Here is a 27,712-nt window from a genome sequence, read left to right on the forward strand (position 1 = left end):
GTCTCACTGGTTTCTGTGGGAAAGATGAGAAATAAAATGTGAATGAAACCAGTTCGGGTTCAGGTTTGTGTTTGAACTTTGAGATTTTGTTTTTGTCATTCAGTGATGTCAGAATCAGGACAGATTAGCGTTGTTAGCATGCATCAGCGCAGCTAACAGGCCTGTGGATGCTAATGATGCTAACAGGGGAACATGTTGAGGCCTTACAGCAGGACGTGGACTGAATGTCGACCAAACGTTTGATTTTGAATGTTTTTTATGATTCTTTGTGTCAGAGCCTTAAACTCTGTAACTCCTGTCAGTGAGAATATTAAAGATGGATTCTGTTACTCAAGCACTGAACACAACACGACTCACTTTATGCATGTTTCTTCTTGTTTTTCTTCTTTAAACCAGAATACTATCAGTGTTCAGTTTCATTTTCTGACTGGTTTCAGTCACTCTTTCACTTCCTGTGCAGCCAGCAGGTGGAGCCGTTGTCCTGATGCTCTCTGGTCCTCATGAGCTTCACTCAAACAACAGAAACAACGTCACATCTCATAGTATGAGTAAAACAAAAGGAAAATATGAAGATGATGAATGTGTCACTTTTTCCACTGATCGGCCACAACATTAAAACCAGCTGCTGTAATATTATAGTGTAGCGTTTGTCCCCTCGTGGACTCCACCGTCCTCTGAAGGTGTCCTGTGGACGTCAGCAGCACAAACCTTAAGGCAGTTGTGAGTTGGATCCTCCATCGATCAGACTTATTGTTCCTGAACATCCCACAGATGATCCATCAGACTGAGAGTCAACACCAGGACACCGTCCTCCATCACTCCACGGTCCAGTTATTATTGTGGTAGTTTGTTTTACTTGTTTTTGTTATTTGTTTTTTGTTTTGCTTTTATTTGGTATTTCCTGCGTTTAATTTGGTAGTTTTTACTGTTACTTTACTTCAGTGTTTCCACCTTTGTCCTTCGCTCCATGGACCAGTTCTGATGCTCACTTGTCCATTGTAGACGCTTTCTGCGGGGACGGGGGGTCGGCGTGGACACTCTGTGGCTACGTGCTCCCATAATGCACTGCGTGTTCTGACTGCTTTCTGTCATTCACTTCTCCAGCTCCTCTGTAGGATCAGAACAGGCAGGTTGACCTTCACTCCCCACGAGAATCGGTGAGCCTTGAACGTCCACAGCTCTGTCTCCAGTTCAGTGGTTGTCCTCCTCCGTCCCACTGTTGGTCAGTACAGTCCTCTGCAGGCCAGGACACCTACAGACCTGCTGCTTCTGCTCTGACTCACTCGTCCACACATCATCTGATCCTCACACTGAACAATTTTGAAACTGAATCTGAACGTTTCTCTTCATTTTCTAGATGAGCTTCACAGCAGAGATGAAGCTGAAACAAAACCTTCCACCAATCAGAGAGCAGGGGTGTGTTCAGCAGGTAGGTGGGTGGAGTCAGGGTACCGGTGGGCGGAGTCAATGACATTCCTCCCAGGCTGCAGAGTGTATGTGTCAGTGAGCTGTGATCAGATGTGTGTGAGCGGAGCAGAGCGTCACAGTGTTGCTGTCTCTTGGCCATGGCCTGTCTGATGGCCGCCTGGTCCGTCCACAACCCCACCGTCACCAACTCCATCATCATGGTGAGTACTGGGGACACCCTGGACATGCAGTGGACACACAGTGGAGACATGTGAATCATTTGTTTTTTTCTTTGAAATGTGAGCTACTGAAGTTGATGATTGTCTGATGAGTTTTGAAAATGTGATGATCAAAGATTAACTTGAAATTAATAAAACTAATGCTACCTGATCACATTAACAGCTGCACATTAAATGACACCTTCAAATCTGCACTAATGTGATTGGATGACACAGAACGAGGGATCTGATTGGCTACAGATAATTTGTTTGTGACTCAAGCTGTTTAGTTTGTAAATGCAGGTTCAACAGTCTAAATAAATTTAACAACATCCAGATATGTTTTTAATGAAAATTGCCAACATGTTTATACTATATACATGTATTTGTGGATTTCTACCACATTTATTTAGGACAATAAATATATGTGTACATCAGAAATATGTTTTAGGATCTGTTTTTTATTCATATATGAGAAAAAGTCTTTCTGTGGAGTCTACACAAATTCAGGAACACGTAAGTGAATCCATCTGTGTCAATATTCAATACTGAGACTGATCTGACTCCATCTGATGATGAAGATGATAATGATAAAGATAGGAGTCTATGTGCTGAATCACAGCAGCAGTCTGGTTCTTCTTGTCAGTAAATCCTCGCTGACTAAGCTCTTCTCTGTCCGACAGTTACCTCCTGCAGCCTGTTTGTGTGTGTGTGTGTGTGTGTGTGTTCAGATTAGTGTCCATATGGGAACAGGATGCTCACACGCTGCCCCACATACCAACACTGAAAGTAACAAATACTGAAGTACAGTTTTGAAGTAGTTAGTGTATTTGTATGTGATGAGTACAGAAAAGCGTTGACAGCTGGATCAGCTGAGTCTGATGTCGTGTTCACAACAGAAATCATCTTCAACCTGTATTCAACTGAATTAAGTGCGAAGACAAGATATTTAATATTTAAAAACCTGATAAACTTCATAGTTTTTTTGTAAATATTGACTCATCCTGTTGGTTCAGGAGCAACAACAGACTGTGAACATTGTGGAACTTTCAAAAACAGCTGTTTGTAACGTTCCACAGGTAAACAGGTGAGTTGGTAACAGGTGACAGGATCATGATTGAGTATTGAAGGGGCGTCCTGGAAAGTTTCAGTGGTTCACAGCATGGATGGGGTGAGATTCACCACTTTGTGAAAAACTGCAAACAGTCCAACAGTTTAACAACGTTTGTCAACAGAAAACTGCAGGAATTTATAAATTTCACCATCTGCAATCCATAATATCATTAAAAGATTCAGAGAATCCAGAGAAATCTCTGCACGTAAGGAGCAAGACTGAAAACCAACACTGAATGTCTGTGACCTTTGACCCCTCAGGCAGCACTGCATTAAAAACTGCATTAAAAACCCACATCATTGTATAAAGGATACTACATGGACTCAGGGACACTGTTAGGTGGTTGGTCAGTAGGTCAGTTAATTGGTTGGTTGGCATCATGGGTAACTGTCACATCTGTGATGGTATGAAGGGGGATTTGGAGCGACATGCTGCCATCCCTGATGTCTTTTTCAGAGACGTCCCTGATTATTTCAGATGATGCTGAGACACATTGTGGACGTGTTCCAGCAGCGTGTCTTCGTATGAAAAGAGTTCAGGCACTAGACTGCTAAAGTAAGATGTGAAATAACTAACATGAAAAATAGAAACAGGATTATAGATGTGAGGTTGATCTTTATTGTATTTAATGAAGTGAAGCAGCGGGGCGGAGCCTTGATGCTCCGTGTCGACCTGAAGACACTATGAGGAGCTCTGCTGTATAAAATTCAGCTGTTTACCACCATGTCTGTTTTGAGTTCACACACCAAAATCAGTGTGAATGTTCCTTTAAAGGAACAGTTTAAAACTGCTGCTGATGGCTGATCCATCAATTTCAGTAAGACACCTGCAGGGTCTGATGTCTTCTGTGGACATGTGAAGACATCACAGGACAGATTCTGACATCTCTCTGCTCTGTCCCTCAGAACACCAATGGGCCCCCGGACCTGATGTTGGACCCCCGGACGGTGTGTGTCTGTATGGACGAGGTGGTTAACAAGCGGGCGGCAGGCAGCCAGCAGACGCCGCTGCTGCAGGGACACCTGAAGAAGGTGGACAACAACCTGACCGAGGCCCAGAGGTTCTCCTCGTTACCGCGGAGACCGGCGGTCAACATCGAGTTCAAGGACGTCTCGTACTCAGTCAGAGAGGGACCCTGGTGGAGGAAGAAAGGTACTGACGCACACACCAGATACACGCCTGACACACACTTTATTCTGGAAACATTTTAAAAACAGCTGTCACAGAGGTGGAGCTGATGTCATCACGAGTCTCAAAACAAACAAACAAACAAAAAACTAAATATTCAGTTTGTTGTTAAAAACAAAAATCAGCTGATTTTAACATCAGGGAAACTTCAGCAAAAAAATTGACTTAAAGCTAAACTCTGCAGGATTTTCACAAAAAACAAAATGTTCAGACTCCAGTGACGTTTCCAGGCTCTTCTAACTGTGGTGGCCCCCGGAGTGGCCCCTGTATGCTACAGTTTATTATGTTCCTGTGTTAAAAATGTATTTAAAAGATAAATAGTCCCACCAACCAGTTCTAATTCCATTCTACCTCGTTCCTAAGGCACTCAATAGTTTTATTTTCATATTGATTAATTATATAATATTGTACAATATCATGGTTTTGCGGCCCTGCGTAATGACAGGTGGATTGTGGATTGACGGGAGTGGGATGAGACAGGAGTATTTCTGTGGGAGTGGGATTACAATTTCCAATGATGCTTTTATCCAAAAGTACATCTGTGAGCTGATATGAGACGTGGAAGGATCTAGTCAGGAGAGGACAACACGAGTCAGTGCCATGAAGCAAAGATCAAGTCTGATAAGATGTAGGAGCCTACAGGAAGTGCAACAGGCAAAGCACATAGATGCATGGATTTTTTTAATGGATATTTTGTGCAGTAAATCAAGCACGGAGGTGTTCATGAAACGAGCTGGTCTTCAGTCTCTTAAAGACTGAGAGTTGTGCTGGATGTTCAGACAGGGAGGGTCTGATTGAGCAATCGAGGCCACGTGGACCTCGAAGGTTAGTTGATCGTTGATCATGATGCCCAAGTTTCGGGCAGACCTTGTAGGTGTGAGCCGGGTGGATTGGAGCTGGATACCGATTTCTTGTTGTACAGAGGGATGAGATCACTGCGAGGCATGACGAGATGCAAGCAGAGGCTGTGGTTGTCCGGAGGGAAGAGAAGAGGGCAGGGCACTGACCCTTGAGGAGCCCCTGTGGATAAATTGTGTGGAGTGAGATGTTCACAGGAGGCAAATATCAACTATTTTTAAATTGGGGTGAAGGTGCTTTAACTTAAGTCTGAGTGTTCTTCCATTGTAGTCAAGAATCATTATAATCCGTCGTCTGCGGACCGTCAGTCTGTGTGTTCAGTGATAATAATGTCTGCGCTGCTGCAGATGGAGCAGTTATAACAGGTCTGTAGCTCTGATGTAATCCTGTAAACACTGACTGAGGATCAGAGACGTCCAGCAGGTTACTGTCAGTCAGTCTGTTAGAGAACACTGACTTACTGAGTTCAGAACATCACTCACTGTCTGTTTCTATTTTAAAACCTCCACTCACAGCTGATAAACCTTCAGTCTGACTCTACTCATTCTGATCAGAAATGACAATTCATTCGTTTGATTAAGTAAGGGACAATAACAGACCTGTAACTGACCAATCAGAGTCGAGTATTTAACAAAGCCATGTAATAAAATAAAATAAAGTGATCTGATTAAACGTGTTTACAGGCCCCAAAACATCAGAATATTGTGTCTTTGATAAACTGGTTTCACCGCCTGTGCAGCATCTGATCTGCCAGAAACAGAAGAAACAGAAGAAGAAGAAGAAGAAGAAGAAGAAGAAGAAGAAGAAGAAGAAGAAGAAAGATTTCTGTTCAGGTTATTTTCAAGATAAACCCTCATCATATCCTGAGAGCAATAGAAAGTTTTATCTGCTGCTGACCAAAAATATATTTATTCCAACCAGAGAGACACGATCAGAACAAATGTTTACATGTTTATTAGTTCCTTATTAATCAGATTATCAAAGGTTTATACCACCACGATCAATCAGATTGAAAATTCATTCAGATCAGATCAATCTGTCCTGACTCAGGTGTTTACATGAGACTCTGTGATTCTAATTTTTGATGGAATATTAGTGTAAACATGTGGATCAGTCTGATCGACGGGTCATAGATGAGCTCCACTATGAACTATAATTTATGTTTTCCAGAACAATCAAGTTAAAATGACAATAAAATATAACTGGAGCGGTGAGAGGTGAGTACGTGGTTCTTTTGAATATAGTTAGAAAATAACAATATGAATGATATGTTAAGAAGAGGGTTGTGTATTCAGAGTATTTCACATGATGTATCAGACGTCTGATTTCTGTGTTGGTATTGAAGATAAAGAGACAATTACATTTTGATGAAACAGAGTAGTTAATACAAAACAGTCAGACAGTCAGACAGACAGACAGACAGATAGACGGACAGACAGTCAGATGGACGGACAGACAGTCAGATAGACGGACAGACAGTCAGATGGACGGACAGACAGTCAGATGGACAGACAGACAGACAGACAGTCAGAAGGACGGACAGATGGATGGACAGTGGTCTGTAACAGCTGCTGGCTGTCGTGCCGTCAGCCGCTGATCAGAATATGAAGATGAGGATTTAATGAATTCAAACAGATTTCATGTATCAGAGGATTCAAACAGCTCAGAGAGGATCTGTTGATTCAGGTTTTTGATTGATTGATTTTTATTTAGAACAAAAAACATAAAGAAATCAATATAAATAATAACAAGAATGTACAAGGGAGACTAAAAGCCTACAAGATTAATCACAGGTCTCCCTAGTTATAAATCAAAGCAAATCAAAATGCAGTTATTATTACTGTTTATCATGATTTTGAGTCTAAATATTTAGATTCAAAACCTTAAGTCCCTTTTTATAGCGGAGGTCTTGTTATGTCTAAATGTTTGATAAAACTGGACTAAATTAAAGGACAATTCTGATATTTTTAAACCCAGGCCCTATTTTATTTTATTTTTTAAATATTTAGGATCTAAGTAATTAACAGGTACACATTTTAAAGTGACAGTAACAGAAACTAACTGATCGAGGCAGCAATAAAATGATTGTTTCTGTAAATGGAATCTGGTGATAAATCATCTGATTCTGCTTCAATAAAAATGATCTTTCTCTTAAAAAAAGGTGCAGGGATCCTTTCATAATGTATTCAGACACTGTGCTGCAAACTCCTATCAGTGTATCCTATCAATTATATCAAGACAAAGAAACGAAACACCTGCATCCTATATAGGTTTAATATCAGGGTTTTTTTTAAGTGAGAAGAGAAAAAAGAAAAAAATTCTTTTTTTTTTGTAAAAGATATAAAAATAAATAAAATAAATAAATAGAGCTCAGGTTTAAAACAGCGGAATTACACAAATGTCATTAAGTGCTATAATAACATGTAAACATTTACTCTCAGACAGTAAAGTCACATGATCCCAGTGTTACTGAACAGGTCAAACTGTGACACTGATTTATTTACTTCTGTAATATAAGTACTGGAGTAAATGTACTTAGTTACTCTCCTCTGGTGTTGTGCTCTATTTCAACAAGAAGCAGTTTATTATTATCAGTCTGATTTGGGATGCTGTGTGTGTGTGTGTATGTGTGTGTGTGTGTGTGTGTGTGTGTGTGTGTGTGTGTGTGCGGGATTATCAGGCTGTAATCTGTTAATCTCAGTCAGGGTCTCCTGCTGTAAATAGCTGCAGGTCAGATTAGCAGCAGCTCTGTCGCTCAGCGCCGCCGTGAGAAAATAAAATACAGAGAAACCAGCTGATGATGAAACTCCTGTCAGTCACAGTGAAGGGTTTACTGCTCCATGAACCACGTCCTAACACTGTGACACAGTCCTGTTGTGCTGTAATCTGTGAGATTGTAAACAACATCCCAGTCTTCACGTTGAGGACACAACACAGATGTGAGAACAGATGTTCAATCAAAACTTCAGAATCTCCACTTCTTCTCCCATTTAAATAACATGGTTAACCAACAGAGGCTGGTGACAGAAAATACAGAAACACAGTTTATCTTTATGGATTTTATTGAAGCTGAACTGGCAAGAAGACTGTCGACACGTGACTGTTTTTATCTTGTGTTTCTATGGGTTTGTGTTTTTACAGACACACACTGAATTGTTAAAATGTGACATTTCTTAAATGGAGTTTGGTGCAGAAAGCTTTAGTTCATTCAAACTGCTGATATATTGATTTTCATGACTAGAGACACACAAGGTGACTGTTAAAGTCTGTCTGACTGACTGCTGTTAGTTATTAGTTTGATTAATGTTTAATAATGTGTGTATTGATTACTGATGGTGGCTGATCAGGTAGATTATCAGCTAATTGTACTTTCTGACTGCATTATGCAGTAAATGGTTGCTCTGTGTGCGTCGCTCACTGCTGAAAGTATAGAACACAATGAAAAACTGATATAAAACCGAGCTTTATAGTGAAGGAGCAGCTTTATTGATCCTGATGGAGGATCTATATGACAGGAAGTGGCAGGAAATTCAATTTTTCTTACCACAGGCTTCTAATCTTGCATCCCCATTTTTAACTGCAGCTAGGCGGCCATGTGACCAATCACAGCTTGTTGTCTGCCACAATGTGTGTGTGATGTCACTGGGAATGAGGAGCGAGGGACCGACTTGAACAACAATGTAAACAAAACATGGCGATGAAGAGTACTGAAAATCTGTACTCAAGTACAAGTACTGTTACATTGCTAAAATATTACAAGTAAAAATATTACAATTACAAGTATAAGTACTGCTGTTAGAAATATACTTAAGTAAAAGTGCTACTCAGAGTATTAGTTACTTTTAAGCATTGATGTCACCGTCACCACTCCAAACTAGGGTGGCAAATTTTGTGCATTTTCCTGAAACGGTAGTTGGAGACGCTAATTATCAAAACATCATTAGTCATTTATAAGATACAAAACACATTTTTCCCTTGTTTTTTTTTTTTTATTATTTTCAGTTTATTTGTCATTTTTTCTCATTTTAAAGTTTAAAAGTTTAGGCTTAAGATTAATTTTCCTTATTGAACAAACGGCTTCACCAGACATCCTTACTCCAAAGTGTGCTCCTGCAACGTTTTGCTTTGTTGTTCGTCTGTATGTCTTTGTTTTCATTGGCCCGTTGTGGTCAAATCACCTGATTGGCTTCTAAAATGCAGACTGAATGTTTGGATATTAATTCAAATTGTACTCAACTGTGATTTTAAAAGTAACTAAGTAGATTACATCGTGCAGTGTAGTATGAGTGAAAGTACAGACTTGAAAATCTACTCACAAAAGTACAAGTACCTGAAAAAGTGCGTGTGTGTGTGTGTGTGTGTGTGTGTGTGTGTGCGTGCGCGCATGAGATACTGACTTATGTTCAGAAAAGTTTCTCTGTTTCACAGTTCACCTTCGCAGCACCGACATCATCACTCCTCTTTAGTTTTGCCTCTGGCGGCGAACACCGCAAGACATTACAACCATAGATGTGTCCGATTCTACACACTTACACTCCTGCAGGGCGACACTCGTGTTGTGTTTGTGGTTCTTCTGTAAGGATTGTGTCAGCAGTTTGAGTCGCTCAGTAAATCCAGACTGTAGCTGTTTTCAGGGAAAGTTGAACTGAAAGTTGTGAAGGACTCGGGATGTTTGTGGAGCTCTGAAGTTTCTGTTTCTGAAGGATCACAGTGTGCAGATAAAAGCACAGAGTCACTTTGTGTGACCGTGGGCTGTAGGGACATGATTAATATGGAGCCCTGCACAGCAGGCGTCCAGATGAGGTGTCAGATGTTTGTCCACTTTGATTCACTACACCCTGACATCCTCCATCTGCTGGATCAGGTGATAACTGATTTGATATTGTGTTGTCTGGAGATGTAAAGATAAACTTCCTTGTATTAATTATATATGACACATCCTGTATTGATGATGCTGCTGAGACTGAGGGGAGCTGGAAAGAAACAAACCAAAAACAAGATGTTTCTGATGCTTTTGTTTAAAGGAAACATTTTGAGAACTGTAGAATATCAAAGATGGAAATGTCTAAAATTACAAATGACCAAAGAGACAAAACTAATAAAATTAAATAAAGTAGAATTATATTTGAAAGTTCTTTTTGTCTTCTAGCAGCAGAGATGTTAAAACCATGTTCAGTGAACGTGGAGAGAAAATCTCAGATCACGTTTCAGCTTCTCAGGACAAAAGAAAGAAAAGAGTGAAGAAGACAAAGAAACGGAAACCTGATGAGTTTAAATTCTGCTGTTTATGTAACAAGGTTTATGTGTGATCAGACTGCAGTCACAGTCAGCTTAAAGATTCAAATTAAACTAACAAACTTTAAAGTTTCAGTCTGATTCATCAACAGCAGTTTGACTTTATTTTTTTTTCTTTATATTTGGGATATTTTTCTTATATATCTTATATATTTTAATTTTATTCCTCAAATTCCAAGTTTTCTTTTGGCTCCAATACTCCATTTGTATATAACACATATATTAAACAATATATACAATATATAATATCCTGCATGTAAAATATGTTCATGATATTATCTCTAATTCAGTAAATTAAATTAGTATACATAGTATTTCTTTATAATCTTGATGATTAGTGGCCCAGCTGTACGTTCTGGAAACGTTCCTGAGAACGTCACAGAACGTTCCTGTACGTTCACAATGTGGAGTTCTTTAAAGAGCATAGGGGTGTTCTTTGTCAGACTGTCAGAGAACATTCAGGACGTTCTCGGAATGTTTAGACCAGTACTATAGGATGTTCCCTCAAGGCCTATACATTCCATTCCCATAATGTTTGCAGAACCCTTAATAACAACCTTTAATAACAGGAACCTGTGTGAATGAATGTTTGTGTTTGATGTTCTGCAGTGCGCTGGTCAGTGAGGGTTGTTTTTAAATCTGCATTGAGTTAAATATTGACTACTAAACTACTGTATGATGTTCTTTCTTGGTTCAAATAAGTTCCTTCAGTTATATTCATAACATATCCAAAATGGAACGCCCCCCCTTTAAGTCATACAGGACTTCGAACTGCAGCACTTTCTTAACCCACAGAAGACATTTTAAGAACGTCCCCGATGTCCTCTGACGGTTCAGGACATTTCTTACCTTTAGAGAACTTTTTGGGAACGTCACACAGTGTCCTGAGAACGTTCCCTCCTGCATGAGAGTGACGTTAGTAACAAAACCTGAAACATTTCAGAGAGAAACTGAACGAATGTTGGTGAACAAAGTTTAAAGTAAGTAAAGACCTCAGATAGTTGACTTGTTCATGACCTTATGATGCCCGTGTCTCCCCTTTATTGAATGATGCTTCGAGGATATTAAAGGACTTTGAAAAACGTAAAGTATCAGACTCCATACAGAGCAGAGCTGCACGCTGTTATTACACGTTCATAAGTTTGTTCTGTTCAGGCTGATCTGGGTTGGATTCCTGATTCAATAAGATGAAAAAGTGAAATGATCAGACTCATCTCCTTAATATGTCAGAAAACAGCATCAATAAAATGTTTTTTTCTTTTTTTTTCAAAATTCTCTTTGGTTTTAAGAGATTTATTATATTTTTGATGAAGCAGATTTACAATATATGTTCAGTAATAATTTAACATGCAGCATGAACACAATTAGAAGAAAACTGCTTGTTTTTTGAGGCAAATTGGTTACATGATATTTTGTTAAAACCAAAATTACAAACATATGTTCAAATCAAGCACAAATGACCCTTCACCAAGCCCCGCCTCTAAACAGCAACTGTCCAGTCATAGGTTAGCAACTGTAACTAAGGCTGTCAAGCTTTCCATTTCTCTCCATGTTGAAGGTGTGCAGGAGGCTCAGAGAAGAGTGATGCTCAGGCGTCTTTTTTGTCGTCTCTCAAAGACGGGAAACACAAGAGCACACACGTGGTGAATCTATTAAACTCTGTCTTTAACTGCTCTAACATAAGCTGCAAATGTTAGCATGTCTGGCTAGCTCATGTTAGCTTACTAGCAGCATCTGCCTTTGTACGGTGGAGGTTTGAGGAGGATGATGTGGGCTGATGTGGAATCAAAGTGGGTCGACTCTCTCTGGCTCACTGGTGACCCGTCTCAAGGTCCACTGCACTAATCGAGTCCCTGCGCTTCCTTTTCCCACGTCAATGAGTGTATTTCTGTCATCTATCATGTAGTATTTCACCATCCGACCAATGTTTGCTGAGATGTAAGCTAGCTTTTGCCTCAGTCTGTTAGCATTACTGTTATATCGTGTACGCAGCTGTTAGCTAACTTTACATAAACACTTTCACAGGGGTCTTGTTTTAAAATGTGTCAGGTGGAAACATTAACACTTAAGCTACACTTAAAACACTTCTCAGCTGACTCAGGTCGAGTTAGCATTAGCATTAGCTTACATTAGGCAGCTTCACTTCTGCTTGTGAGTCATTATTTTAGCGACAAAATCCTCTGTCATCAATTAGAAATGAGAATCTGCTTTTGTTTACATCTCTAAGGATTCAAAAACCTCATGTTTCAATGATGACTCCAAATGTTGATGTTAAGTCTGCCACCATTATCACTGTAAACTGCATAAATGCAGAGCGAGATTGGAACGTTTGGCAGGTGTATCAACAGTAACCCAAGGAAGGCGGGGCTTAGGGAAGCGTCAATTATGGCCCTGAATCTGATGTAACAGCAAACTGAAGGAGTCCGAGGTGTTTATTGGTTTACAACTGAGAGCAGGAATCCTTCCTCTGAACCTCAAAGTCGTCACATTTAAAAACATCCATAAAGGCGACAGGTTGTATGAACTGTGTGATTTAGGAGAAGCTGCCAATGAATCACATTTTCTTCTGTATTATTGTCCTTTTTATGGTGAGTTTCATTGAATATAAAACCAATATTCAATGAAATGTCTGTTCAACATCCAGAAACGTTCTGGTGCTCTGATGATGACAAAAGTTGGCTAACTTTGTTTCTAAAGCTTGGAAAAAAACATCGGGATGGTTTATTTGTTTAACATTAATTGTAGCTGGTCTGTCAGTATTAGTACACACTGTACTGTAGTTTACTGTAGTGTACTGTAGTGTACTGTAGTTTATGGAGGATGATAAATGAATCCAGCCTCAGTATAAAGGACATTCCGCTCTATAAGCTGCTGTTTGTTGTACTGAGTCAGTAATGAGCAGCTGTCAGAGTTGAACAGCTCAGGTTTCCTCTGAAGTTTCACTCAGAACAAAAAAAACCACACCTGCTCAGGTGGGACTGACCTTCCTCCTGATGAAGATGATGATGATGATGATGGTCAGAGCTGAACATGCTGATGTTTCAAACCCTGAAAAAGTGAAATATGATGGATGAGTCACGATGTGATGAAAGGTGATGAGCAGGTCGATCCTGATGGATCATGGGTATCAGCAGACAGACTGTTACCGTGGTGACTGCAGGTCACTTATCTGATTGGTCATCATCCAAACTTTAATAAGTGTTATTGATCACTGCCTGACAGTCGACTGTGAGGGAACAGAGAACCCTCCACCCATCACATGACCCAGGTCACATGATGAGAACTTCATTATTTCCTCTTATTTAAGTTACTTCATAATTTACTTTAAATTAATTTGTTTGTAACTGAGAGTAATCAGTGCAGTACAGTGTGTATTACTGTAGTACAGTGTGTATTATTGCAGTACAGTGTGTATTACTGCAGTACAGTGTGTACTATTGCAGTACAGTGTGTGTTACTGCAGTACAGTGTGTATTACTGTAGTACAGTGCGTATTATTGCAGTACAGTGTGTATTACTTAATACTGCAGTACAGTGTGCATTACTGCAGTACAGTGTGTATTACTGCAGTAGAGGTTACTGTTGGTCAGGGAGGATTAAATGCGACTCGTTCAGATTAAATCTGATAATCTCATTAACGAGCGTTCAGCCTCCATCAGCAGATAAATACACTGCAGTGGTTACTGCAGGACATCTTCATCATCATCACCGTCACCATCACTATCATCATTACAGTCATCCTCAGTGGTTTCCATAGTAACCCAGTTGCTATGCACAGTAATCACATTTCTTTGGGTTGTTTGTTGCTTCAGAAAACGTTTGTTTAAATCAGAACAAACAGACGACAGCAGCAGCAGCTGTTGGTGGTTCAGCTTGTTTAGTCAGTTAGTTAATTATTTAGTTAATTCAAGATGAATTTAATTGATCGTTTCCTCTAAACAGACCGTACAGACATTATTAGAAAAGACGAGGATGTTTATGAATGTGTTGTTTTTGCCACAGGGATGGTGGGAGGTGGGGTCCTTATTTTGTTTTTACTTGACTTTACTGTGTTTGGATCCTCGTTAGCAGCAGCAGAAGCTTCGGCTCTTCTTCCTGGGATCCACTCATACAGACTATAACCACATAAACACAACAAACATAACAGCTTATTGTTTAATTAACAATTAAGTACATAAAATAGAGAAAGATTAAGTCAAACATGGAATTATAAATCAATCACAATCCCTCAAGAAATCATAGCAAACATAAATCATAATCAGAATGTCCCTCTTAAATTATGCATTTATCCATCCTGTGCTTTCACACATTAAAGTCCAGTAAATAAGTACTAACAAAAAACTTTTCACATTTTCTGAAGAACCTTTTCTTTTCTTTTCTAATTAAAAGAGAGATGGAGACTTCTGTCCTCCTCCACAGAAAATGTCTCGCTCACTAACTCAATTTTGAGATAAAAGTTTGAGCAGAATAAAAAAACTCTTAAATGATTGGACCAGTCAGAGTTCAGGTTGGTTCAGGTGTTTGTGGGTGTTTCTGTGAATCGGAGCAGATTCATGTGAAACTGGATGGAGAGAAAAACCTCCAAACTGAACACTTGCGTGAAACCTGAGCTGGTGACTGGAGGACAAAGAGGTTCTCTGAGAGCGTCTGGGAACCTGCTCACTGATTGTTCCTGTTCTGTCTCAGGTTACAAGACTCTGCTCAAAGGGATCTCTGGGAAATTCACCAGCGGGGACCTGGTGGCCATCATGGGGCCCTCAGGAGCCGGAAAGTCCACCCTCATGAATATTCTGGCTGGGTACAGGTGGGTACCAGCAAATCCTTTTTGACCTACATTCAGCTGAATACAACAACACAAAGACAAGATATTTAAGGTTTGAACTGATAAACCTAATTTTTTTTGTGAATATTCACTCATTCTGAATGTGATGACTGCAACACTTTTCAAAAAAGTTGGTTCAGGAGCAACAAAAGACAAAAGTCTTTGAACGCTCCAAAAAATGCCTGTTTGTAACTTTCCGGAGGTAAACAGGTGAATTGGTAACAGGTGACAGGATCATGATTGGGTATTAAACACAACACAAAACTGCAGGAATTTATAGATTTCACCATCTACAATCCATAATATCATTAAAAGATTCAGAGAATCCAGAGAAATCTCTACACGTAAGGAGCAAGACTGAAAACCAACACTGAATGTCTGTGACCTTTGATCCCTCAGGCAGCACTGCATTAAAAACTGCATTAAAATCCCACATCATTAAAGGATACTACATGGGCTCAGGGACACTTTGGAAAACTGTTGTCAGTAAACACAGTTTGTCTCTGCATCTACAAATGTAAGTTAAGACTCTACGATGCAAAGAGAAAGACATATATCAACAACATCCAGAAACACTGCAGACTTCTCTGGACTGAAAGCTGCATACAGGTTTTGGAGCGACATATGCTGCCATCACTGACGTCTTCTTCAGAGACATCCCTGATTATTTCAGACAGACGATGCAGAGACACATTGTGGACGTGTTCCAACACTGTGTCTTCATAGTAAAAGAGTTCAGGTACTAGACTGACCTGCCTGCAGTCCAGACCTGTCTCCCATTGAAAATGTGTGGTGCATTATGAAGCACAAAATGCGACAACAGAGACTGTGGACTGTTGAGCAGCTGAAGTTGAATATCAAGAAAGAATGAGAAAGAATTTACCTTTAAAACTTCAAAAAGTTTTCTCAAATCATTGCATTCTGTTTTTATTTATGTTTTACACAACTCAGGGTGGATGCACAAATAATTTTTCACTTCCATGCGTGACTCTCAAGTTTATAAAGTCACTAAAGCTGTCAGATAAATGTAGTGCAGTGAAACGTGAGTAATGTAATGGAGTAAAAGTAGAAAGTAGCATCAAAAGACTCAAGTACATGACAAGTAGGATTGTAGTTAAGTACAGTACTTGAGTAAAAGTGGTTAGTTACTTACAACCACCAGTAAAAACATTTGTACAATTTTCCCCACATCATAACAAAATATTTTCACACTATAGTGAGATGTTTTTCAAATCATAGTGAGATATTTGTCATGTTCTCTCACCATCCAATTATTCCATTTTAAGAAGAAACATTTCAGTCACAACAACAGATAAAAAATGTCTTTATTATATGAGAAGTTTGTTGTTGTAACAAATCAGTTCTCCACATTATTAAAACAAGAAAACAACAGCTTTTTCAGATGGATTAACATAACTTTTTTTATTGGTTTATTTATTAGTTAAAACAAGAAATATTTCTTTTTATTGTGAAGAACTTGTTGCCTGCTGAATTTTTTTCACATTAAGGTGTAAATAAAAGTCAATTGAGGAGAAAGACTGAAAACAAACAGCTCAGTGTTTCAGTCAACAGACTGTGAAAACCAGATGAAGTATTAGAGCGCCATCTACAGGCTGAGGAAAGAACTGAACCTGCGGCTCAATAATGACAAAACACAAACATACAACTGGTGGTGGAAAGCAACTAAGTACATTTACTCAAGTACTACATTTGTAAAACTTTGAGTACTTTAATATTTCCATTTCCTGTCACTTTCTTCTTCTACTCCACCACATCTAAGAGAAAAAAAACTTTTTACTGCACCACCTTCACCTGACAGCAACAGTTTAAGATTATTAAAACAAACATAATCAACCAGATTCAGATTCAACTACCAACAATATACAAATCATTAAAATGATCTCCACATCCACCAGCTGCAACATTAAAGTGATGAACATTTTCATGCATCAGTGATTATAATTCAATAATATATTTTATTCTGTAAAAAGCCACTGTGAATAGTGAGTACTTCTACTTTTGCTATTCAAAGTATATTTTGATGCTGATAATTTTTCTACTAAATCAAACTTTGAATGCACTAATAACTTTAATAATAATAATATCTTTATTTATGTAACATCTTAAAAACAGAGTTTACAGATTGAGCAGGATATCTGAGGACTTCTTCTATCACTGCTTAAAAACTACAACAAGTCAAAATGTAGCAGGTTTACAGTCCTGACCTGTGAGCTCCAGTATCAGAGTGTGTATTTGTGTATCAGAGTGTGTATCAGAGTGTGTATCAGTGTGTGTATTTTGTGTGTCCAGGGAGACGGGGATGAAGGGGGAGATCCTGATCAACGGTCAGCCCAGAGACCTGCGCTCCTTCAGGAAGGTTTCCTGTTACATCATGCAGGACGACATGCTGCTGCCGCACCTCACTGTGCACGAGGCCATGATGGTACTAAACACTACAATACTACATTTACTCAAGTACTGCAGTGAAGTACAGTACTGAAGAGTTTTAGTTTTATTTTATTTAAACTTCTATTTTGCTTCATCTCAGAGGGAAACACTAGTTAGTTTTTGGTTTCTGTAGTCAGTTTGCAGATGAAGATTTTAAAAGGCAACTTCACATTAAAATGATACAAATGACCAAGTGACAGTTAATGACAACAGTCGTAAAGTTTCATAAAGCCTCCTTCATGTTCATGACATGTTTATGACAGTGTAATGGCAGTTTTATGGACACCTTGTCAAATAAAGTGTTGATTTTATCACCAGTTTACTGTCCAGGTTTATTTCATGGTGTTATAGTTTATGCAGTATTTAATTGTGTATTGCAGAATTTAAAAGTATTCTCTGCAGTGTACTGCAGCTTTTGTAATCTGAACTTGGTGAACCAGTCTGAACGTCCTCAGTGTCCTCAGTAGTGTCTCTTGTCTCTGCAGGTTTCAGCCAACCTGAAGCTGCAGGAGAAGGTGGAGGCTCGCAGGGAGATGGTGAGTCCTGACCCCCGACTACTTCCTGGTCATATACATGCACGTAAATCAAAACAAAGACAGGAGGGATGTTTTCCCACTTAAAGCTTTAATTGTTATAATATAAGAGGCATATTGTCACGTTTTCTGTGCATTTTCCGAAACAAAAAGTACTTTGTTGCAGTTTCATAGGAGTAAATTGTTCATATTTTTTATATTTTATTTTTTAAATATATTTTTTATTGATGCTTCTTTATATTCTTGTTATCCACTTTCCTGCTGTAAATCTGATCATTGTGGGACTAATAGAGGAATATCTTGTCTTATCTCTTATCTTAACAAGTGAGATTTGGATCCATCCGTGATTCACTCCACTCTTGATAATCCATAACTTGTTTTTAAAATAGCTTGCATATCTTATAAACCTCTAACATCTACTGGTGGACAGAAGAAATACATTTCATTTATTCAATCTGACCACAAAGCAGAGACGAGGAAAATCCCCCTCCAGCGATTCACACTGTTTACATGTCAGAGGTTAAAACAGCAGCTGTGTTTCCTCCTGCTTTGTGTGTGTGTGTGTGTGTGTGTGTGTGTGTGTGTGTGTGTGTGTGTGTGTGTGTGTTCAGGTGCGGGAGATCCTGATGGCTCTGGGTTTACTGGACTGTGCAAAGACAAGGACGTCTCACCTGTCGGGGGGTCAGAGGAAGAGACTGGCCATCGCTCTGGAGCTCGTCAATAATCCTCCAGTCATGTTCTTTGATGAACCCACGAGGTCAGAGACACTCGACAGACTCTTTATGTCTGAAGGACTCCCTGTCCTCACTGATCCTGTCCCCTGTGTCTGATTCAGTCTTTTAGTTTTAGTCACATTCAGAGCAGCTTCTGTCTCTGCTCTCTTGTTGTCCTCTGTGTTTAGTTGTAGTTCAGGTTGGTGTCGTCTGTTGCACAGATTGTTAAAACCTTCTGTCACTTTTGGCTCCATGAATTAAACCGACTCACCTTGGCTTTTGAGTTCTCAAAAAGGACACGTGTCTGTCCTCAGCCTGACGGATTTGGTCCATCTGTTCTCTGACTGACATGTGCTTAAATATCCAGGAACACTTTACTTGAAGGGGCGTGCATGAGACAACGTCGAAACCATGACATGAACGTTTATCACTTTTGTCATTAAGTCCCTTTGTGTCACATTTTTATGATGTCTGGTTAATGTCAGGTTGTCATAACAAAGACATCTTAAACAATCCATTAAAAATGACATAACAGCCTAATGGACTGGTTGCACAGCAGACAAGCTGACTTGTCAAAGCAGGTGGACTTCATAACAGTAACAATGACACAGGTCCATTTAATGTGCAAGTGGCAATGACAGTGAAGCAGCATGCACAATAGCAGGACCTCCTAAGTGGAATGCAGCCATCATTTATACACCTGTGAGTTTCCTGCAATGCAAGTACAGCGGTACATTTTCATAAAGATGTCAAGTGATATAACACAAATATTTCATAACACAAGATATTGACAGCACAAGATATCCATAAAAAGTCCAGTACATCTTATGCACTCTGTGCACCGCCACTTGGACTTCCTGTAGGCAGCTGCGTCCTGTCAGACTTGAACTTTACTTTATGTCACTGACTGATGTTGTTCTCTCCTGGCAACATTCTTGCTTGTGTTGAATCAGCTCTCAGACGTGTGTCGCTTTGGATAAAAGTATCTGCTAAATGAAACTGTAGTGTGCAAGAATTGGTATTTTTTGCGACTTTAACACCACTGTCATACCAAGGTAATTTAAAGTGGCTCCGACCACGAAAAATATTTCCTTCTGATTTAATGTTACTTGTTGCTATAGTAACTGTTGAAAGCAGCTAACTGTAGCTGCAGGTAAATAAAACACTGGGGGAGTTTTGTCATTCATAGTGCGAACATAGGAGCCAGCATTCATGTCAGTCTTACGCACACCCCTTCAAATAAAGTGTCACCAAATGTTCTTCATTCACCTGATGATGTTGATGGTGATCAGACTCCAGGATGGAGGAGTTGTTCTGTTATCAGGAGCAGTTTGTGTCTGTAAATCTGATCCTCATCATTTCACTCAGCCGAACCACAGAGATCATCTTTTTTTTCTCATCTTCTTACCAAAAATACTGTAGTGTTTCCCTCTGAGATGGAGTGAAGTAGAAGTTGAAAGTGACATAAAACTAAAACACTGTAGTACTTTTGTCATTCTTCTTCCTTGTCAAAAACTGGTGCTTGGATTACCCATAATGCAGCTCTTGCTCTGACAGATTGGGGTGTGTTTTGCCTGTAAGAGGTAATGTCTCCTACAGCAGCGGAGCCTAAATGTTGTTTCCACATTACTACTTAAAGCTCATGATCACACTGACCATCCGAGAAGCACGTGACTGCAGCACATGTGTATTTTGGAGCATTGGGCTTTTGTTTTTGGGATAATAGTCTGACGAATAAATCCAGTCCAATGGGACATTTTTTTTTTTTGACTACTGGGGTTTCAGAATAGAACAGCATGACACCCTGCAGAGATCACACACTCCACACTCACAGATTTGTTTCAGTTTCTGATTTATTGTGTTCAGCTGATGCTGACTCAAGTGACATCACACGAGGACACTGATCAGACTTCACACAGCTCCCTCTGAAGACACTGAAGTCTTTATAACACTTTAAAACCTGCGTAGTAAACTGGAACGATCCCTCTGTCCTGTTATTTTCAAAGACGACTGTATAAAAAGTAAATAACCGAAGTAATGTGTGTGTCTTTGTGTGTCTTTGTGTGTCTTTGTGTGTCTGTGTGTGTCTCAGTGGGTTGGACAGCTCGTCTTGTTTCCAGGTCGTCTCTCTGTTGAAGGCTCTCGCTCAGGGAGGACGAACCGTCATCTGCACCATCCACCAACCCAGCGCCAAACTGTTCGAACTGTTCGACAAGGTGAGAACACACACACACACACACACACACACACACACACACACACACACACACACTGCACTTCACCACCCAGCAGACAAACTCTCAACTCTGACCTCCTTTATCTGACAGCTGGAGTTTATTTCAAATTAAGATTTGAAATAACAAAACAGAGACTCTAAATAAAGATGGCAGACAGATCCACTCCCTCTGTACAAAAATGAGTCCAAAATATTCCAGAGAGGAGTGCTGCCATCTTGAGTATCACTTTTTATTAAGATGCTTGTCAGTGACAGAAACAGCGGTCAGTTGTCCTGCGTCCTGCGCTCTGTTTCTATCACTGTTAGTTTTGTGGTTTGTGGTGATTTAGAGACTCGGTTTGTAAAGTTTTCAGCCTGTCATGCTGTTGCATTGATCTGTGTACAGTGATGCAGATAAAAAAACAAGAGCTGAAACCTGTTTACCTACCACTCATTTATCTTCTTTAATCAATCAACAATCAATATGAAATAGTTCACACACCAGGAGGCGCTCCAACAGAAACATGCTGCTCCGAGGCTGATGCATCCGAATGAACTGTCTGATGATGTCACAACCAATCAGATGTCAGACACCACATATACTTATACTACTAGTACTACTACAGTAATAAAGAGTCCAGCGTGTCTTCATCAGTCTGATGGTATTAATAAACCTCCTGTCTGTCTGTGTGTGTGTCAGCTGTATGTTCTGAGTCAGGGTCAGTGTATCTACAGAGGGAAAGTGTCCAGTCTGGTTCCCTACCTCAGAGACCTCGGACTCAACTGTCCCACATACCACAACCCTGCAGACTTCGGTAAGAAACACACATCTCACTGAACTTGACTTGATTTGTATTTGATCAGTAGGACTGAAGTAGGAAAGTTTCAGCTGAACACCAGTCAGTCAGGCTCACAGGGGACCCCTGGTGCCCAAGAGTGAAACTTTACAATGAACAATATCAGAAGGAGAAGATTTGTAAGAGTTTCTTAACTTGGTGATTGAACTTAAACACAAATTATCATGACAAGCAGACTATTTTTTCGTGTACATGAGCTGTCTGAAAGAGGAGCTTTAAGGTACTTTTACTTTACTTAAGTGTTCATGTCACTTTCTTCTTCTACTCCACCACATCTCAGAGGGAAATATTGTACTTTGTGCTCCACTATATTTGCCAGACAGTTTCAGATTACAGGTTAAGACAAAAAATGTAAAGTAAATGTGAGCTGAGAGAAAACTTCAGAGGAGACGAGACAGAAATAAACAAGACTCCATCATGTGACTGTGGAGGTCTCAGCTTGTTGTCTCTGTCGTGTCCTCAGTGATGGAGGTGGCGTCCGGAGAATACGGCGATCAGATGGTCCGACTGGTGAAAGCCGTCCAGGACAGAAAGAGTGAGAAGGATTATCAGACCGAACTGAACGGCGACACCAGCCTCCACCCGCTCCTGTGGCAGCGCACAGAGGAGGTGAAAATCAAACACAGCACAAATGACATGGAAATCACACACAACAACAAACAAAATACATTTTTTTAAAGAAAACACGTTAAAGTAAAAATAATCTACAAGTATATTAAAAAAGAAATATTGATGATCTGAGTGATGAATTGTATTGATTGATTTAATGTCACGGTCTGGTTCTGCTCAGTTCACTGAGATATAAAACAATATAAAACTGAAAATCTGGGACTTTTAAAGGGATAGTTCACCCAAAAATGAAAATTCAGTCATTATCTTTTCACCCTCCTGCTGATTGAAGGCTGTTTTTTTTTTTTTTTTTTTTTTTAACTAGAATATGTTGGAAATTAAGAATCTTTCAAGAACTTCAGTCAGATTCAAGCATCTTCCACATGACGGTTAACTTCGTATGAACCCTAAACCAGAGATATTACAGTGAGAGATGTTTTATTGAATAACTTTGTGTGTGTGTGTGTGTGTGTGTGTGTGTGTGTGTGTGTGTGTGTACACGTCAGGAGAGTTCGTCATCTGAAGGTTGTCACAGTTTCTCAGCCAGCTGTATGACTCAGTTCTCCATCCTGTTCAGACGGACGTTCCTCAGCATCCTCAGAGACTCGGTGAGAAAACACAGAGACACCTGCTGGACGCCACCAGCTACTGCAGCTCTCTCTCACTCACACACACACACACACACACACACACACACACACACACACACACACACACACACAGAATAATGCATTCTCATTGAGCAGGTGCTGACTCACCTGAGAATCTCCTCTCACATCGGGATCGGTGTTCTGATTGGTCTGCTGTACCTGGGCATCGGGAACGAGGCCAAGAAGGTTCTCAGTAACTCAGGGTTCCTCTTCTTCTCCATGCTGTTCCTCATGTTCGCTGCTCTGATGCCCACAGTGCTCACATGTGAGTCCACACACACAACCACAAAATACAGATACAAGCAGTTTTTACGGTTGTAGTGACATCAGGGCTGATCGGCCCATCAGAAGTGTCGTCAGTCCATCTCTACATTACAGAACATACAAAGACACGGTGGTGGAATAAACATTTACTCAAGTACCGTACTTAAATAATAGAGTTATTTGTTTTTATATCATGTGAAAAATATCTTTTTATAAAGTTCCAAGGTGATATTACATTACTTTGTGTTTTTGTGTGTCAGTTCCTCTGGAGATGGGAGTTTTCCTGAGGGAACACCTGAACTATTGGTACAGTCTGAAGGCTTACTACCTGGCCAAAACCATGGCTGACGTCCCCTTCCAGGTAATCCAGGTTACTCTGAAACTGAAAAATGCATCATCTTTGATTGAGCTGTATCACTCACATCAGCAGTATTATAGCTGGAGTATTAGCAGTCAAAGTACAGTAGTATTGTCAGCAGTATTCATGTAGTAACAGTACTGGCAGTGTAGTAAAATACCTGATATCTGATTCGTTGTGACATTATTAGATTGTTCATACTGATGTCTCTGTCATGGTTTGGAGTTTTCTGTGAGTTAGTTCCCGTTTTATTTTGTAGTCCTGGTCCTCCCTCATGTGTCTTGCCTTTACTTCCTGTCTTTGTCCTTTTCCCGCCCTTTTTGATGACCATTTGTTTCACCTGTATCTGATTAGTTCTTCTTGGATCAAAGCAGAAAGTTCAAGATGTATTCTAATTTATTCTAATAACAAAGCATGTTCCATGAACTTACAAACTCATTTGGCCGGTCAGACCCAAAGGTGAATCCAGAAAGCATCGACCCCCGAAAAGGGTCGGCAGATAAATCTGAGGGGTCATCAGATGATTAATAGGAAAAGAAAAAAGAAGAAACAAAATTCTGATCAATGGACTTTTCTCTCATCTCTCAACAAACTGTTTTACCATCGGTACTATCCTGTACTCTCTGTCCTGTGTACAGGTAGTATTCCCGGTGGTGTACTGCAGTATTGTGTACTGGATGACGGCTCAGCCTCCAGACGCTGGACGGTTCTTCTTGTTCCTGTCTCTGGGGGTTCTGACGTCCCTGGTGGCTCAGAGTCTGGGTCTGCTGATTGGAGCCGCCTCCACGTCTCTGCAGGTCAGTGTCACCGAACTCACCTGTGTGAGCTCACAGACAGGTGAGTTCACCTGCTGACTTCACAGCAGCTTTGTCAGTGTCCCCTGAGGTAGCCCTCCAACGTTAGTCATTTTATTTTTATTTATTTTACCTTTATTTAACCAGACAAGTCAGTTGAGAACCAGTTCTCATTTAAAGCGACCTCACCACGAAGCAGCAACAAGAAGCCAGTTATGTTTTTAGGTGACAGTGAGTGAGAAAGTCCATGTATGGAGGAGGTGGAGTCAAACACACACAGGACTTTGACTACAGAGACTGGTGTTAATGTCCCGTGTGAAACCAAAAGTCACACTTGACTTTTTTTATGTAATGCATAAGCTATGGAAGTTAATCTAATGTAACTTATATAGTACTTAAAGTACTTTAAACTAAATCTTGATATTTTCCTAACTTTCCAAACTTGACCATATCACCCTGCACATGCAAAATTCCCAGCGGTTAGTATTGCCATTTCAATTTTTAATTATTAAAACTGTGTTTCATGACCACACTTTGAAAAACTCAAAATAATTCTGTCCTAAGTTGGGGATAAAACCAAGTCTTCAGATGCAGACGCAACTTGTCGATCAAAACGTCACAAAGGACATCACGTCATTTCAAATCATTGAGAGATTTTCAAAATAAAACTTGGTGAAGTATTTCAGCGTGTGTATCAGTTCAAAGTAAACATTTTTAGCACAAACAAAACCACAATAATACTGATAACTGGGAGAAATTTGGTCATTATAATCCTGATATTTAATTTTCATGTTTCATCTCGACTCAGTTGTGTATGACAGTTCATTCGGGCAATTAGGTTTCAAAAAACAGCAAATTACAGAGCCAGACATCCGGTTTCTTCAATCTCAGAGAGTTTCTGTTTTTTCTTGCAAATTTATGACTCTATAATCTCAGAATATTCACATTTTTTTCTCAGAAAAAGACTTAATGCGGCGCCCTGGTTGCTTGTTTGTTGGATGCCTTTTGGCCTGTGGCACGTTGCCGTGTGTCTCCCCCATTTCCTGTCAGTCTAGAGCTAATCTAGAAACGAAAAGAAAAGAAAAATGAGAAAACTTTACTCAGGTGTGTCTGTTTCCTGCAGGTGGCTACGTTTGTTGGTCCGGTCACAGCGATCCCTGTTCTGTTGTTCTCTGGGTTCTTCGTCAGTTTTGACACCATCCCCTGGTACCTGCAGTGGATGTCCTACATCTCCTATGTCAGGTGGGGGCGCTGTTTGACTAGATAACTCCAGCTCTGCACAGAGAGAGAAGAAGAAGAAAGGAACCATGGACTCTTTACAGTTCTACCTTAAACTATAGTGAATGTGCCCACTAATAATGACATCATTACAGTTTACAGATATTGATGAAGGGTTTGTTATGTAAGACAGCCATCTTGTCTACTACTTTGTTTTTATTTATTTGGATGCACTATTTTATTCCAGTAGATTCAGAGCAGGTGTTCTGTTCACTCTAATACAGGCCTGCTTCAAATAAAGACCTCTTATCTTCTGCAGGTAAAATAAAGGTCTGTCTGGTCACTATTTGAGGGAATATGGTCCACACTTTACTCTGCATTTCCCAAAATTTGGGAACGCTGGTCTAAAGGTTTGAAATAAACATGATGACGCTGTCCTCTTGTTGTGTTTCAGGTACGGTTTCGAGGGCGTCATTCTGTCCATCTACGGTCTGGACCGGGAGGATCTTCACTGTGATGAAGACGACACGTGTCACTTCCAGAAGTCAGAGGCCATCCTGAAGGAGCTGGACATGCTGGACGCCAAACTCTACCTGGACTTCATTGTTCTCGCCATCTTCTTCTTTTCTTTGAGGCTCATCGCCTACTTTGTCCTCCGCTACAAGATCAGCGCTGAGAGGTAGACGAGGACCAGGAAAGGAGGACGAGCATCTGGCGCTTAGGACCAAACCTTTAGGCCAAAGTTAGCATGTAGATGTGGAGTTTGTCTACATGTGAACTCTGATCCTACTTTGGCTTGCTGTTAAAAGACGACACAAAGACGAGACGACATGAGGAGGTCTGATTAAGGGTTTCTGAGTGTCACGAGAGGATGAGGTGAGGACACGTCAGGTCCTGCAGGGACAGGAGCTGGTCTCCTGACTCCTGAAAGTTCAACTGTGCCACAACCTGAAGGACCAAAACAAACTGTCCAACAGAACTGGAGAACACCTGATCTTTATGTACAGTTTTCAGAATAAAAGCCTCTGCAGTCCAACTGAATGCTCATGATTCAGTTTTTAATGAGTCTGAGGACGGAGATGAAGTTTATGTTTCTTTAGTTTATCTCCGAGGTGAAGACACTTAGGACTTAAGTTGTCAGAAGTATTGATATTGTGATGCTTTTTCGATACCACATATTCAAAACGATATAATATCCGTTAATTATAGTATCAAAGGTACTGAAGCTAGAAAAGAAGGACTAACGTGCTCATTCAAACTTCAGTTCAGTTCAGCAGGAAAACCAGACAGTGTTCAGAGACGTCTCCTGTACCAGCACTGTGTGCAGGTTGTTAATTAAAAAAGGAAAAAAAAAAACTTTTTTGTGCCTAGGACTTTTATTTCTTGTTGTTGTGGTATCGAAAGACATTGAGTATCGTTTTTTATACTAGTACTGTATCGCAGTTTAAAAGTCTGGACTGTGTCCACACAAACACAAACACTGTGTATCTGAGACTGTTCATGAGTAAAGATGAATCATTTCCTGAATAAACTTTATTTACTCCCACATCACTGACAGTTCTTTAACAACACAGAGGAGCTGGTGTGTGAGCAGCCTGCACAGAGTCTGGATGGATATATCTCATATTATATTCAATTCATGACAATAACAGTACAAAACAGCTGATAAACTGCACAAGTAACACAAACAGCGACACAATTTGTGTGAAATGATTGAATTTTGAGCAGATTATTTCTGTGAATGTTGCATCAGAGATAAGTTTTCTGATATTTTTAGAACTCTTTATACAGTTCTCTGTATTCTATAAAAACTCTCACATGCTGTCTTCTGCAACTGCAAAGCTGGACCAATCAGGTCATACTGCACAGACAACTGTTGGATTGGTCTGCATGAGTTTTAGCTGCTGTACTTAATAAAGTTGTGTGTGAGTGAGTAAACCTGCTGCAGAACTCTGCACAGGGTGAAGAAATTAAGGTCTGGTAAACTTTAAGAGCTGCTGGGGGTGAGTGTCACATCAGATGGATGAATTTACTTGAATAATATAGAATAACATCAGTCTGTTTGTAAAATCAGTAGATTCTGAGGATATGAAGCACAGCAGCTGTTTACATGACACGTGAACAATTACACACAGGTGTCAGGTGTGCTAA

At 40.0% G+C, this 27,712-nt stretch overlaps 1 protein-coding gene across 2 annotated transcripts; it reads left to right on the forward strand.

Moving 5' to 3' along the window:
• Window positions 1–996: 996 nt before the first annotated feature.
• On the forward strand, window positions 997–27,107 carry abcg1 (ATP-binding cassette, sub-family G (WHITE), member 1). 2 transcript variants are annotated; one of them, XM_084717671.1, is made up of 16 exons: window positions 999–1,157; window positions 1,358–1,628; window positions 3,645–3,891; window positions 14,767–14,884; window positions 17,213–17,345; window positions 17,836–17,886; window positions 18,495–18,640; window positions 20,689–20,812; window positions 21,512–21,626; window positions 22,132–22,277; window positions 22,784–22,885; window positions 23,024–23,192; window positions 23,452–23,552; window positions 24,188–24,346; window positions 25,467–25,585; window positions 26,016–27,107. In XM_084717671.1, the coding sequence occupies exons 2-16, from the start codon at window positions 1,566–1,568 to the stop codon at window positions 26,242–26,244; spliced, it is 2,022 nt and encodes a 673-aa protein (XP_084573797.1). In that variant the 5' UTR covers window positions 999–1,157; window positions 1,358–1,565; the 3' UTR covers window positions 26,245–27,107. The 2 variants fall into 2 exon arrangements, with proteins under 2 accessions (XP_084573795.1, XP_084573797.1); XM_084717669.1 differs by having other exon boundaries at window positions 997–1,628.
• The last annotated feature ends 605 nt before the right edge of the window (window positions 27,108–27,712 follow it).

The sequence above is a fragment of the Lutjanus erythropterus genome, chromosome 4, assembly GCF_056507025.1.
Source record: "Lutjanus erythropterus isolate fLutEry1 chromosome 4, fLutEry1.hap2, whole genome shotgun sequence".
NCBI classification, from domain to species: Eukaryota; Metazoa; Chordata; class Actinopteri; order Lutjaniformes; family Lutjanidae; genus Lutjanus; species Lutjanus erythropterus.